This window comes from Mytilus galloprovincialis, chromosome 3, assembly GCF_965363235.1.
Source record: "Mytilus galloprovincialis chromosome 3, xbMytGall1.hap1.1, whole genome shotgun sequence".
NCBI classification, from domain to species: domain Eukaryota; kingdom Metazoa; phylum Mollusca; class Bivalvia; order Mytilida; family Mytilidae; genus Mytilus; species Mytilus galloprovincialis.
In genome coordinates this window covers 109,410,747-109,424,219 of record NC_134840.1, presented here as the reverse complement: position 1 = coordinate 109,424,219, position 13,473 = coordinate 109,410,747, and the positions used below count along the sequence as shown (strand labels likewise).

At 34.6% G+C, this 13,473-nt stretch overlaps 1 protein-coding gene across 7 annotated transcripts in view; it reads right to left on the bottom strand.

The window, feature by feature from the left end:
- Nucleotides 1-2,287, bottom strand: part of LOC143069753 (SPARC-related modular calcium-binding protein 1-like) — a 54,823-nt gene extending 52,536 nt beyond the window's left edge. For 3 of the 7 annotated variants that reach the window (XM_076244521.1, XM_076244524.1, XM_076244526.1), the window contains exon 1: nucleotides 1,777-2,285. In XM_076244521.1, coding sequence (XP_076100636.1) covers nucleotides 1,777-1,872 — 96 coding nt within the window. In that variant the 5' untranslated portion in view covers nucleotides 1,873-2,285. Of the gene's footprint in view, nucleotides 1-1,776 lie in introns of all 7 variants that reach the window. The other 4 variants (XM_076244528.1, XM_076244527.1, XM_076244525.1 and 1 more) reach the window with 3 other exon arrangements.
- Nucleotides 2,288-13,473: the final 11,186 nt, after the last annotated feature.

Below are 13,473 nucleotides of genomic sequence, written 5' to 3'. Positions count from 1 at the left end.
ACTGCTGCTTATTCCGTGTTAACTTGTGAAAAGTCTGTTGACTTGTGAGGCAATCGTCATTAGTAATTTGTTAACTTCTAGGGGAATCAATGTAAGTGACGTGTTGACTTTGAAGCTCAAGGTGGTATATATTTGTACTGCGTTTACTGTAGAATGTTTGGTATTTGTTAATCGATTAACCTGGGAGGTGTTAATCATAGATAAGCAAGTTATATAATTACGACAATCATCATTAGGGTGTTGAAACGAAGAAAAATGAAGCATATAATGCAATAATAACGACGGAAATTCGCACTTACTAGAACTTTTTCTTTCTCCTTAACTTCTGGAATTTAAAACTTTACAGGTGTATGCAGATACTGATAAAATAATCAACTTATTATGTGATTATGATAACTCCTGACAGATAGGAACACCTCTGACAGGTGTCATGATCAGTAGCTATATAAATAGGCAATTTAGATACAAGATGTGATCCATTTGAATGTTATATAAATCATTCCAGTTTATCATGAATTAAAATGATATTAGACCGGAAATCACAAACTATATTTAAATCTTAAAAGAAACAAAACATGTTTCTTCTCTGTTTTGCGTGTTTTTGTTTTTTTATATTGTTGCATGCACCAGATGCTCAATCTTAAACTTTTCACGTGGGTTCTGTTTATATAAATGAGGTCTAAAGTGATAGCAAACAAGATATACGATCGGAGATAATTCTTTGATTACTATATAAAGATAAGATATGGTGGCATAACATTTACCCGTTTAAGTATTTTTAAAGTAAAATATAAGCAATACAGGTAGAATGTGTCCTCGTTTAACCCTTGCAACAAAAAATTTACGGTCAGAAAGACGGTAGGTCAAGGATAATTCTTAATACCCCGTCGCCTACAAACTCTAAATACCCGTTCTGCGAATTTTTATAGAAGCATCGTTGACAACACCAGTTATAGACCAGACATCATATTTTGTCATATATTTAAATATAGGTACTATCGCGACTGGTAAAATTCTCTCTTTTCTAAACAGTATTATTTTACTTAACAGATAGACAGTCCAAAGTGGAGAGGAGCGCGAACACGATGTATACTACAGATATATAGTCAACCAGGATAGACGAAAAACAAATCAATAAAAAGATTATCAAGTGTGTAACATAATTTGCTATATTGGTCGGCTTTAAGAATTGTTAACAAAATACATTTTCAGTTTATATGTAGAACTTTCCTAAATAGCCCGTGATTAAAACACTGTAACAGAATCCAAGAAACGTCTTTGACCCTAATTTTTGATTATTTACATATTATGTCTTTTTATTTAGCTTACACATTGTTGTCAATATAATGAAATTACTGTCATAGAAGTGAGAGGTTTAACTAGCTATAAAACCAAGTTTCATCTATCATTTTCTAGATAAGGAAGCCTGTACCAAGTTAGGAATAATAATGTCAGTTTTTATTCCTTTGATGTTTTGTTTTTACTATTTGATAAAAAAATTCCGTTTTAAATTTTCCTGAGATTTTTTAATAATACTATTTTATAAACTTATCATTACCCGCACTTGAATTTCTAATTTTTAAAAATTTAAACCTTTAAACATTACTTCTTTTTTACGTTTTCATTGATGTGCACTACGAATTATTGAATGGGATGTTTAAATTGCATATTTTACGAATAAATTATTTCTTCACCAAATATTAGTATATAATTTGTATTAGCCTGTCAATCATGCACAGGGAGACATCATTTTATAAAAAAAACAAAAAAACTCACCCTTCCTGTAGCCTGAATCTCAGCAATAGACAATTCAGCACGGACACAATAAAACAATATAAATATCCATGAAAACGTCCATACAGAAACATTCATCCTTGAAACATTGAAAATGAAATTATAAAGTTCCGATGCATTAATAACTATATTAAATATCAGTACTAATAAAATGAAATAAATTAAAAATCACTGTATTAACACTTGTATGCTATATTAGTATGTACATTTCACCAGGAACATATATATGTATTGATATACTGTTCCCAGATTTCACAAGGTATACTTGATCCGACGGAAAGACACTTTGATACTTCGGAATACTTTGATACTTCGGAAGTCTTTCAGGTGGTGTTGTCTATACATAGTTTGTAACTGACTGCCTTCTCAATGATACACCTTGAGGCTATATTACCCGTGATAACAGGTGGGTAATCGGCGTTCATTCAAAAGGTGCATTAATTGAATTTAAACCTTTCGTCAATATCCAAGTACTAACTTTCATAATGTAAACAATCAGTTATGTGTATGTTTTAACTTTTTGTATTACATAATGGTGAAAATATTCCTTGGGATATTGATAAACAATTTATTACTCGGTTAAATGTTTTGATTATACCCTGATTAGAAGTTATTTATCAAATATAGTCGATCAATTATTCTATAGCTATATTACCCTGTAGATAAACCTCCGATACTATCTCTACGCTTCATAAAAATGTAATGATAGAGATCATCTTTAATCAAAATTATTACTTTCGTTATGAATAAAAAGCAATGAATAAAATTCTGTTTTCTTTCATAGGAACAAAATGACACTGCTGGTTAGTTTCAACGAAAGAGCAATACATTAGAATATTATAAAAAAAAAGACATTTCTACATGCGAGGATTCAGGATTTGAAAGAGAAAAAAGGAGCTGAGAACTCGGAATTAAAGGCCGATATATTGAGAAAAAATAGTCCATTTGCCAATTACCGATTTGATTCTGTTATTACACACTTTTCAAACAAATTACTAAACTGGACCCCTGCTGTTGTTTCAATCTGATCTACACAAAAAGTTGTGTCGAAGTATCAATCAGCGGGTGGCCAGTTAAACAAATTACTTCCCTTTGTCAATCGTAGACTGGTTCCATACCGGACACAATTGGCTTTTGCGAATGCAAAGTATGATGAATTGAAAGTGATGTATCGGCGGTGCAACTAATTTTTCATAAAAAATAATTTCTGATGTCAAAAGTATTTAGATTAACAACAAACAAATGTAGGTAAAAGATTTGAAAGGCTTAAATATAACTCACATTTAGCACAGGTAAATTTGCTCGTTCTGCTAGCTCTCCATTATAAATGAACATTAATGTCCCTCATAAAGGAGATAACTGAAAGAGGGATCTCTAATTACAGGGTCAATTACGGGAATTGGCAAATAGCCTATTGGCTGTGATATTAACTTTATTTCAGTATAGTTTTTATTTTCTTTTTCAATGTGGTGGTTGGATGGGCTACTGAATGCGCCCCCGACTGAATCCGCAACTGATCTAGAACTCATCATTCGGATTGCAACAATTTACCAATCGACACTCGGTATGATACGCTTTTAGTTGCCGGAATCTCTAGTCTAAAGATTATGTTCACAAAATAAGAAATAGAGATACTAAAAATATACCAACAGGTCATTCAAAAACTATGAGACGAAGAAAACAGTCAAGACCTTTACAAAAAGAAATATAAATAATATAGAAATTAGAAGATATGATAAAATTGACAATGAGACATATCTCTAACTCAAGACCCAAATTACATAGAAACAAAAACGTGTCCAAAGTACACGGATGCCCCACTTACACTATCCTTTTCCATGTTCCATGGACCGTGAAATTGGGTAATAATCTAATTTGGCATTAAAATTAGAAAGATTATACTATAGAGAACATATGTAGTAAAGTTTCAAGTTGATTGGACTTCAATTTCATCAAAAACTACCTTGACCAAAAACTTTAACCTGAAACTCCCACTTTTATTTTCTATGTTCAGTGGACCGTGAAATTGGGGTCAAAAGTCTAATTTGGCTTTAAAATTAAAAAGATCATATCATAAGCAACAAGTGTACTAATTTTCAAGTTGATTGGACTTCAGCTTCATCAAAAACTACCTTGACCAAAAACTTTAACCTGAACGGACGCACAGACGAACGGACGAACGAACGAACGGAGCACAGACCAGAAAACATAATGCCCCTCTACTATCGTAGGTGGGGCATAAATAGTTAATAGCTATTTTCTATGTAATTTTGGACTTGAGGGTGAAATATATTTTATGTAATTATTGACTGTAGCTTTATGTCACTGAATGATGCCACCAACAATGAGCATATAACCCATACATAAAAGCATGCTATAAAAGGTCTGACATGAAAATTGTGAAACATTTAAAACAAATAAAAACCTACGACGTGATAAATGTATAAAAAACAAGAATGTGTCCAAAGTACACAGATGCCCCACTCAATCATTTTTCATGTTCCATGGACTGTGAAATAGGGTAAAAATCTAATTTGGCATTAAAATTAGAAAGATTATACTATAGGGAACATGTGTACTAAGTTTCAAGTTGATTTGACTTCAATTTCATCAAAAACTACCTTGACCAAAAACTTTAACCTGAAACTCCCACTTTCATTTTCTATGTTTAGTGGACCGTGAAATTGGGGTCAAAACTTTAATTTGGCACTAAAATTAGAAAGATCATATCATAAGCAACAAGTGTACTAAGTTTCAAGTTGATAGGATTTCAGCTTCATCAAAAACTACCTTGACCAAAAACTTTAACCTGAAGCGGGACGAACGAACGGACGGACGAACGGAGCCACAGACCAGAAAACATAATGCCCCTCTACTATCGTAGGTGGGGCATAAAAATAAACGAAAAAACAACAATAAGGCAACAAACGACTTCCTCTGAATTTTGTTTTGAGACATCAATCGTCCATCATTTGAGTAACATTAAAAGAAAAGAGTGGCGAAACATGTACACAAAAAACAGGGTTAGTAATTCTTTCTCCACTACTGACAAACGAGATGATTCTATATCTTTAACCAACCTCCAAATATCTAGAATTATAGAACAAACCATAAAAGCGCATGCAGTGAAAATCACTGACAAGTTTCATGATTTTAAATTGTTGAGAAAATAGCGCATGTAATCCGGTATCACACTCAAGAAGGAATTAATCAGACTCTATAAATTAAAAAAAAAGTGGAATGAGTGCCAATGAGACAACTCTCCATCCAAGTCACAATTTGTAAAAGTATATATAAACCATGATAGGTCAAAATATGGCCTTCAACACGGCCCCTTAGCTCTAGCATAACAGCAATCTATTAAGGACCTAACATGACTCTAGTAAAACTATTTAAACAGGAAAACCAATGATCTAATCTATATAAAAGACGAGAAAATATGTTTGCATCGTGTAATAATAGTAATGATTACAAACTATTTTGAAATTGTACTCTTACAAGTGGAATCACTACAGGAATAGTAATATAAGTACCTTTATTTTGATATAATTTAGTTAAGTCTTAACTATAGTAACTTGTAATCAATTATATTGAAACACTTGACTGAAAAAATTATTTTTGATAAGAAAATAATATTTACATTGCAAACATGCTTATATCATACATGTACCAGCTTAGAAACATCTCTTCGTGCACTTAGGCTTCTAACTTATTAAAACGTGAACGAAACAAAATACCCTTTAGTGCTGAAAGTAGCATAAACACAAAACACCAAGAGAGCCGTGGTGTAGTGGTTAGTGCATCGGACTACTAACACAAAGGTTCCTGGTTCGAATTCCGTCTGGGATGAAAATTTCAGAGACTGAATTTTCGGCTCTCCCTTGACATCATTTGCAAGTATGGACTTGAGGAAACGATGATAGTCCGTCAGAAGGGGACGATAAATGGCTGACCCGTGTTAAGAGAGAGCCACATCTCAAGCACGTTAAAGACACCCTTGTAGATTTCGAAAAGAGCAGGCTTATGCCGCTACAAGACAGCACTCGCACCCGCAAAGTGGAAAGGGATTAATATAAATTGCAAAACTTGTTTCCCAATCCACTATAAATAAATATGTTTAAACTAAACCACCATACAATGAAAGGAAAGATTTAAGCACTGTTTAAAAGAAGGGAAACATTTTTTAAAATGAATAATTGTTTGGGCTACTCCAAAAAGATAATGGGGATGTCCCTTACATCGGAAAAATGTAATTCATTCCGCTACGAAAGAATACATGGATCCTATGCAATATATTTTTTTTCTTGATGAAAAAAAAATCATTTTATGATAATCTTAAACTAGACACCAAGTATCCTGATCGATCCTCATTAAAAAAAAAAATCAACAGATACATAAATTGATGTTTCCCGATTCCACAATTCAGTACGAAAAACATATACTATAAGAATTTCATATCAGTAAAATCGTTCTAATAAAATATGATTAAGGAGAAACAATATCATATAGATAAGTCATTCAAGGAAAAAGAAATAGTATCACCATTCACAGAATAGACTGATGTTTAAATCGTCGGTCATGCAAACTGGTTTACAAGTGTGTTCTATTTTTTTCAATATTCGAGCAAAACCCAATGTTTAAAAGGAAAGAATAAGCGAAACTTGCGCAACTTAACATTATCTTCATAGGTGAATATTTTCGATTACCATATCTGATTTTTAGTAAAACTTTGGGAATTGTGGTCCCTTAATGCGCTTAATTTTCGTAATTTATTTGGCGTTTAGACTTCTTTACTTCGAGCTTCACTGCTGAGTCTTTTGTAGACGAAATGCTCGTCTAGTGTGCACAAATTTAAGATAGTACCCGTGATGAGTGTATTTACTTCGCTAATTCATTCTCACACATTTCGTGAGTGGAAATATCTTTTATTTATTCAAAATCAAGAGCCGAGCAAAGACATACAAATTAATTTAAACATGACAAACAAATGAACAAAGTATATGCCCTGGACAAAATCCGTGCACCTAACTCATCCTTCAACACGACCTTTCACTTTATCCGTTTATAAATAGGGCTACTAATGATAATCCATATAACGACCCTTAAAATTGTAATTGAATTCACGTGCCCGCGATTCCCGGAAGTCTTCGGGCTTCTTGATCTCAACTGCTCGCTTCTCAAATCTGGTGAAATCCGATATGATGTATAACTAGTAAATAGTTCCAGCCTCGCACGTTTATGATTGGACCGATAAGTTTAATCTCTTACAATACAACACGAGATAAATGTAACTTTAAAACCCTTGCATACAGAGAACGCAGTGGAAATATCGTGATCCAATAAAAAATTATATTCATATAAATGTTATGAAACAATAAAATTCATGACTTTTATTTGAAAATGGAGAGATTAGAAGAAACAAGGCTTCATGCATTTGTATTACAGAAGATAGTCACTAAATATATAAGTTAAACAGGTGTGGAAAAAACATAATAATGAACGTATGTGCACGATGCATGTCTTAAATGATTGACAATTAGTATCACAAAGCGATTTATAACCAGATTTATGCTTGCTTTAACAACACGAAGTTTTTAATGTGGTTCGTGATGCTCAGTCTTTAAATAGTTTTCAATGTGATGTTTCGGTATTAACGAACAGTTGTTTGTTTGTCTGTTCTCGTGTTATATTAAAGCGCCGGTGATGTCTGTTCTTATTGTATTTATCATTTTCGAATGTCTCTGATCCATAGAGTGACCGGGGACTAAATATTTAGTGACTTTAAGTCTTCTTCCGACCAACAGTAAACCTTTGTTGCTGAGTGGGATGTAAAAGTACACAGCCACGTCCAGTCAAAATGGGAACGTTGCATCAAAAGCCACGATTAGAGAGCTTGCTACGTGGTCCGTCGGTGACTTTTAACTGAAAAAAACTCTGTCCCTATCCAATAAATCCTTATTTTTCATTCACTTTACAACTTTTTTGCCCATCTTCCTCAGTCGACATCTATTACAAGACCTTCTTCACATTGTATTTATTGTAAACTGATTTTGTCTTTGGACATGCATGCAATATTTGTGACCGAACGTATTTTGCAAGCAAAGATCAATAAACGGAATGCCTCCAATTTCTTTTTTTATTTCCACATCGTCCACAATACCCTTATCTGTAAATTGAAATTTCTTCGGTTAATGCCTGTGCCAAGTGAGTCTTTCATGAATGTGACCTACCGAATTAGACAATTTACCGGATTTGTTATCACATAAGCAACACGACGGGTGCCGCATGTGGAGCAGGATCTGCTTACCCTTCCGGAGCACCTGATATCACCCCTAGTTTTTTGGTGGGGTTCGTGTTGTTTATTCTTTAGTTTTCTATGTTGTGTCGTGTGTGCTGTTGTTTGTTTGTCTTTTTCATTTTTAGCCATGGCGTTGTCAGTTTGTTTTAGATTAATGAGTTTGACTGTCCCTTTGGTATCTTTCGTCCCTCTTTTATAGCATTATGGCAATTCCTGCGCTTCTCATGTCTAGAAATGAAACCCTTACGAAAGTTGGATTTGATTTAGATATGCATGATGTATAAATACGCAACCACGTCCAATTTGAAAAGGGGTGGATGATACATTAAATATCCCGCGTCATACATTGTATGGTGTGTATCTGGTTCTCTACAAACTTTTGCTAGATGATCTCTCTGGGGATCTATAGGTTACATGTGATAAGAACGAATGTCTGCTTCTATCCAACACCCCTTCATTTTAAGAGCAAATCTGCCCAAGAATCACGTGCACAGTGGTGAAAATATGGCAAACAAAACCCACTTAAGTAGACATTAAGTTATGCTAAAAAATATGATCGTGCGTTTCCTTTTCATGTTTTGAGAACTCGAGATATAATTTGGTAGAAATGGACTAGAAATTTTAAAACAACTAAAGGGAGCTAACACAGTAGTTTGCCATTATTCTAACCAATTATATCTAGAGATTTTTGGAATTACCAGACAAGGAAACGAAAGTCCTACTATTTTTTACCTCAGGATATGGGTAACTTCTAAATCTGATTGTAAGTTTTTTTTCTGGCAATGTTTTGATTTTCTAAGTTGTCTGATTCTCAAAAACTGTCACTAATGTGGTATTTCTACATTGGCTAGAGGTATAGGGGGAGGGTTGAAATCTCATAAACATGTTTAACCCCGCCGCAATTTTGCGCCTGTCCCAAGTCAGGAGCCTCTGGCCTTTGTTAGTCTTGTATGATTTTAAATTTTAGTTTCTTGTGTATAATTCGGAGTTTAGTATGGCGTCCATTATCACTGTACTATTATGCATATTTTAGGGGCCAGCTGAAGGACACCTACGGGTGCGGGAATTCTCGCTACATTGAAGACCCATTGGTTGCCTTCGGCTGTTGTTTGCTCTATGGTCGGGTGGTTGTCGCTTTGACATATTCACCATTTCCTTTCTCAATTTTATTTCAAATGTTAATTATATATACTACTAGAACACACCCGTGATATCGCGGGTCCGTGACTGAATTAAAATATATAACTATGCGCAAGCCTTATTTTAATATTAACCCCCAAAGGTGACTGGGGAATAGAAATATGGTCACTTGGTCTTCTCCCGACCGGCAGTAAAACGCTTGCCGAAGTGGAGCGTCCGTTTGGCTGTGCGGGATGTATCAAGTTCGCAGTCACGTCCGGTCAGAAGGGGGACGTTAAATCCGATGCCTCGTGTAAAGAGAGTGCCACGCTCTTTGCACGTTAAGAACCCTTGCAACAACTTTTTGAGGGGTCCGTAGGGGGCCTGTTGCAAGGCAAAATTTCTGTCCCTATCCAATATACCCTCATTTTCCAGTGGCAGTCCAAATTTCCCGGACCATCATCCCAGATGGCCTCTATTGTATCAACCTACCTATTGTATTTATTGTGAACTTGTTCTCGTCCTGAATATGCATGAAATATTTGCCACTGGACGTTAAGTAACCAACAATCAATCAATCAATATTTTAGTATTATTTTTTATCTGATAAAGTCATGCCGATTATAAGATACACAGTTTTCTCTGCTTTCAAATCTTTCTGTTTGAACCGGCGAACTGGAACTTATCAATCATTGGTAATATTAATTATTAGGATAACAAAAGGTCCTGGAATGGAGTATTTTTTAATCAACAGCATTGTCCTATGTTAGTTAGAAATAAAGTTGAATTCTTTGATTCACTGTTTTATGTCATGCCCGCTAAAAAATTGAAAACGGTTCCTATATACACCTTATTTTTAGTCCAGATTTTTAGTATTCGTATTGTTATCTTAGAAAGTCTTACTGATTAAAATACTACAATAGGTAACAATTTGACAATGATTGAATTTAGTAGTGTCAACCCTGTGATTATGATCCGTGTATATAGCATAATCCTAAATACACCGTTTGGTGGTGCACCTGTTAGATGCGGAACGTACAGATAAGGTAATAGGTAACAGGTGAATACACTATTGGTATCGGTAACGGACTCGACCCGGAACTTCTTAATTATTGGCAATATTAATTACGTGGAAAACAAAAGGGCCTGGAGTGGTGTAATTTTTAATCTACACCTTTGTACTATATTAGCTATATATAAAGCTGAATTCTTTGATTCGTCGTTTTTACGTGATGACGGCTGACAAATTGGACCTCGTAATTTTAGTATTATAGATACCAGGTACATCCTGATCGTCCTACATATGAACCTTGCAGAAACTAATTCGTGATTAATTTACCCTCCTCCTAGATATGCATTTAATATTTGCCACTGGACGTATTGCAAGTTCAAAGAAATCAATGATCACTTCCCTCCTCCCTATATGAATTTATTTTCAAATCAAACTCACATGAATAAATAAATTCATCGATGAAAAAAATGTTTTAGCAATCCGAACATAAATTGATTTCTGCGCTTAATAAAGATAAAATTGAGAATGGAAATGGGGAATGTGTCAAAGAGACAACAACCCGCCCAAATAAAAAACAACAGCAGAGGGTCACCAACAGGTCTTCAATGTAGCGAGAAATTCCCGCACCCGGAGGCGTCCTTCAGCTGGCCCCTAAACAAATATATACTAGTCCAGTGATAATGAACGCCATACTAATTTCCAAATTGTACACAAGAAACTAAAATTAAAATAATACAAGACTAACAAAGGCCAGAGGCTCCTGACTTGTATTTTGTTGTGACTTTTTTCTACGTAGAAAAACAATGCCAAACACATGCGTTTCCAGATGTATTTCACACATCTTATTTTAATGTTATCAGTGCCTCTAATCAATTGTTTGAACTGTTTAATTTTCTTATTTACATGCTATTTTTAAGATAATACAACCTAATTTCGGAGAAGAACAGGTAATTAGTGTATCTTTTTTTCTGCGATCTTCCTTGACCTATTTTCAGAAACTCCAATTCAGAGACCTATTCGAATTTTTAATTACCTACTTATAGTTCAGTTCAGTGTCGTCTTTTCACCTTTTCTTGGAAATAGACACTTTTTTTATTTTTTTCGGATTATTTATTTTATCTTCTTCTAATATGTTAATTTTTTCCTGTATTTTGCTTGTAGTTACGTCGTAACTACGATCCCCTTCCCTTTCATGAATGTGACCTACCGAATTAGACTATTTACCGGATTTGTTATCACATGAGCAACACGACGGATGCCACATGTGGAGCAGGATCTGCTTACCCTTCCGGAGAACCTGATATCACCCCTGGTTTTTTGGTGGGGTTCGTGTTGTTTAATCTTTAGTTTTCTATGTTGTGTCATGTGTGCTGTTGATTGTTTGTCTTTTTCATTTTTAGCCTTGGCGCTGTCAGTTTTTTTTAGATTTATGAGTTTGACTGTCCCTTTGGTATCTTTGACCAAATACTTAGTCGGACGTTTTTGTCGAGCCTGCAACTTTTGTTGCAGAAAGCTCGACATAGGGATAGTGATCCGGCGGCGGCGGCGGTGTTAGCTCACTTCTTAAAAGCTTTATATTTTAGAAGGTGGAAGACCTGGATGCTTCATACTTTGTATATAGATGCTTCATGTTATGAAGTTTCCGTCAGTCACATGTCCAATGTCCTTGACCTCATTTTCATGGTTCAGTGACCACTTGAAAAAAAGTTCAAATTTTTTGTAATGTTGAATTCTCTCTTATTATAAGTAATAGGATAACTATATTTGGTATGTGCGTACCTTGCAAGGTCCTCATGTCTGTCAGACAGTTTTCACTTGACCTCGACCTCATTTCATGGATCAGTGATCAAGGTTAAGTTTTGGTGGTCAAGTCCATATCTCAGATACTATAAGCAATAGGGCTAGTATATTCGGTGTATGGAAGGACTGTAAGGTGTACATGTCCAACTGGCAGGTGTCATCTGACCTTGACCTCATTTTCATGGTTCAGTGGTTATAGTTAAATTTTTGTGTTTTGGTCTGTTTTTCTCATACTATATGCAATAGGTCTACTATATTTGTTGTATGGAATGATGGTAAGGTGTTCATGTCTAGCGGGCAGATGTCATCTGACCTTGACCTCATTTTCACGGTTCAGTGGTCAAAGTTAAGTTTTTGAGTTTTGGTCTTTTTATCTAATACTGTATGCCATAGGTCAACTATATTTGGTGTATGGAAATATTTTATGATCTTTATGTCAGTCGCGCAGGTTTTATTTGACGGTGACCTCATTTTCACGGTTCATTGCACAGTGTTAAGTTTTTGTGTTTTGGTCTATTTTTCTTAAACTATAAGTAATGGGTCAACTATATATGTTGTATAGAAGCATTGTTAGCTGTACATGTCTGCCTGGCATGGTTCATCTGACCTTGACCTCATTTTCAAGGTTCATTGGTCTTTGTTTAGTTATCTTGGTTAATGTTAAGTTTATGAGACAGTTGTAATAAAACTAAGCTTTATACATGTTATACTAAGGACTATCAACATAATATCAATGATTAGTATAGAAGGCGAGACATTTCAGCGTGTGCACTCTTGTTTGTAAACTTGTTGTGGTTTCTAATCTAATTTTAATCAATGATGGAAAAATCTTATGATGAAAAAAATATTTAGTTGAACGGAATATTTACGTTTTTTTTCTTCTAAAAAAATAGCACAGATCGAAAACTAGTGCATGTAATTAAAAACTGGTCAACTATTATTTTCCGGAAAATATTTTAAAGTTGCATTGTTTGTTCTTTCAAACACCCTTTTCACTTGTGTTGACCGACAACGTGGTAAACATTTGTGTAAATATGTAAAAAACAGTGTTGAGTCTTGCTCTCTGGTGTCGCTAGAAATACTTATTCCTCTCTGTTGCATCTTTGCAGACAAAACGTCCTTGGTGATAACAGATCATACATGCAATAAGAAAAGAAATCTGGTATGATTGCCAAGGAGACAACTCTCAACAAGAGACCGAATGACAATTATAGGTCACCTTACGGCTCTCATGCCATATCACGCAGTCAACTATAAAAAGCACCGATATGACAAATATAAAACAATTCAAACGAGAACACCAACGACCTAATTTATGTACAAAATATTGAACGAAAATCTAAGTCTGCATTACACAACTTGCATGTATGTATAATCCTGAACCATTATGTAAAACAGCCTTAACAAATTTCATAATTATTTTTGTAAAAAGTTGGACATGTTTTATGGT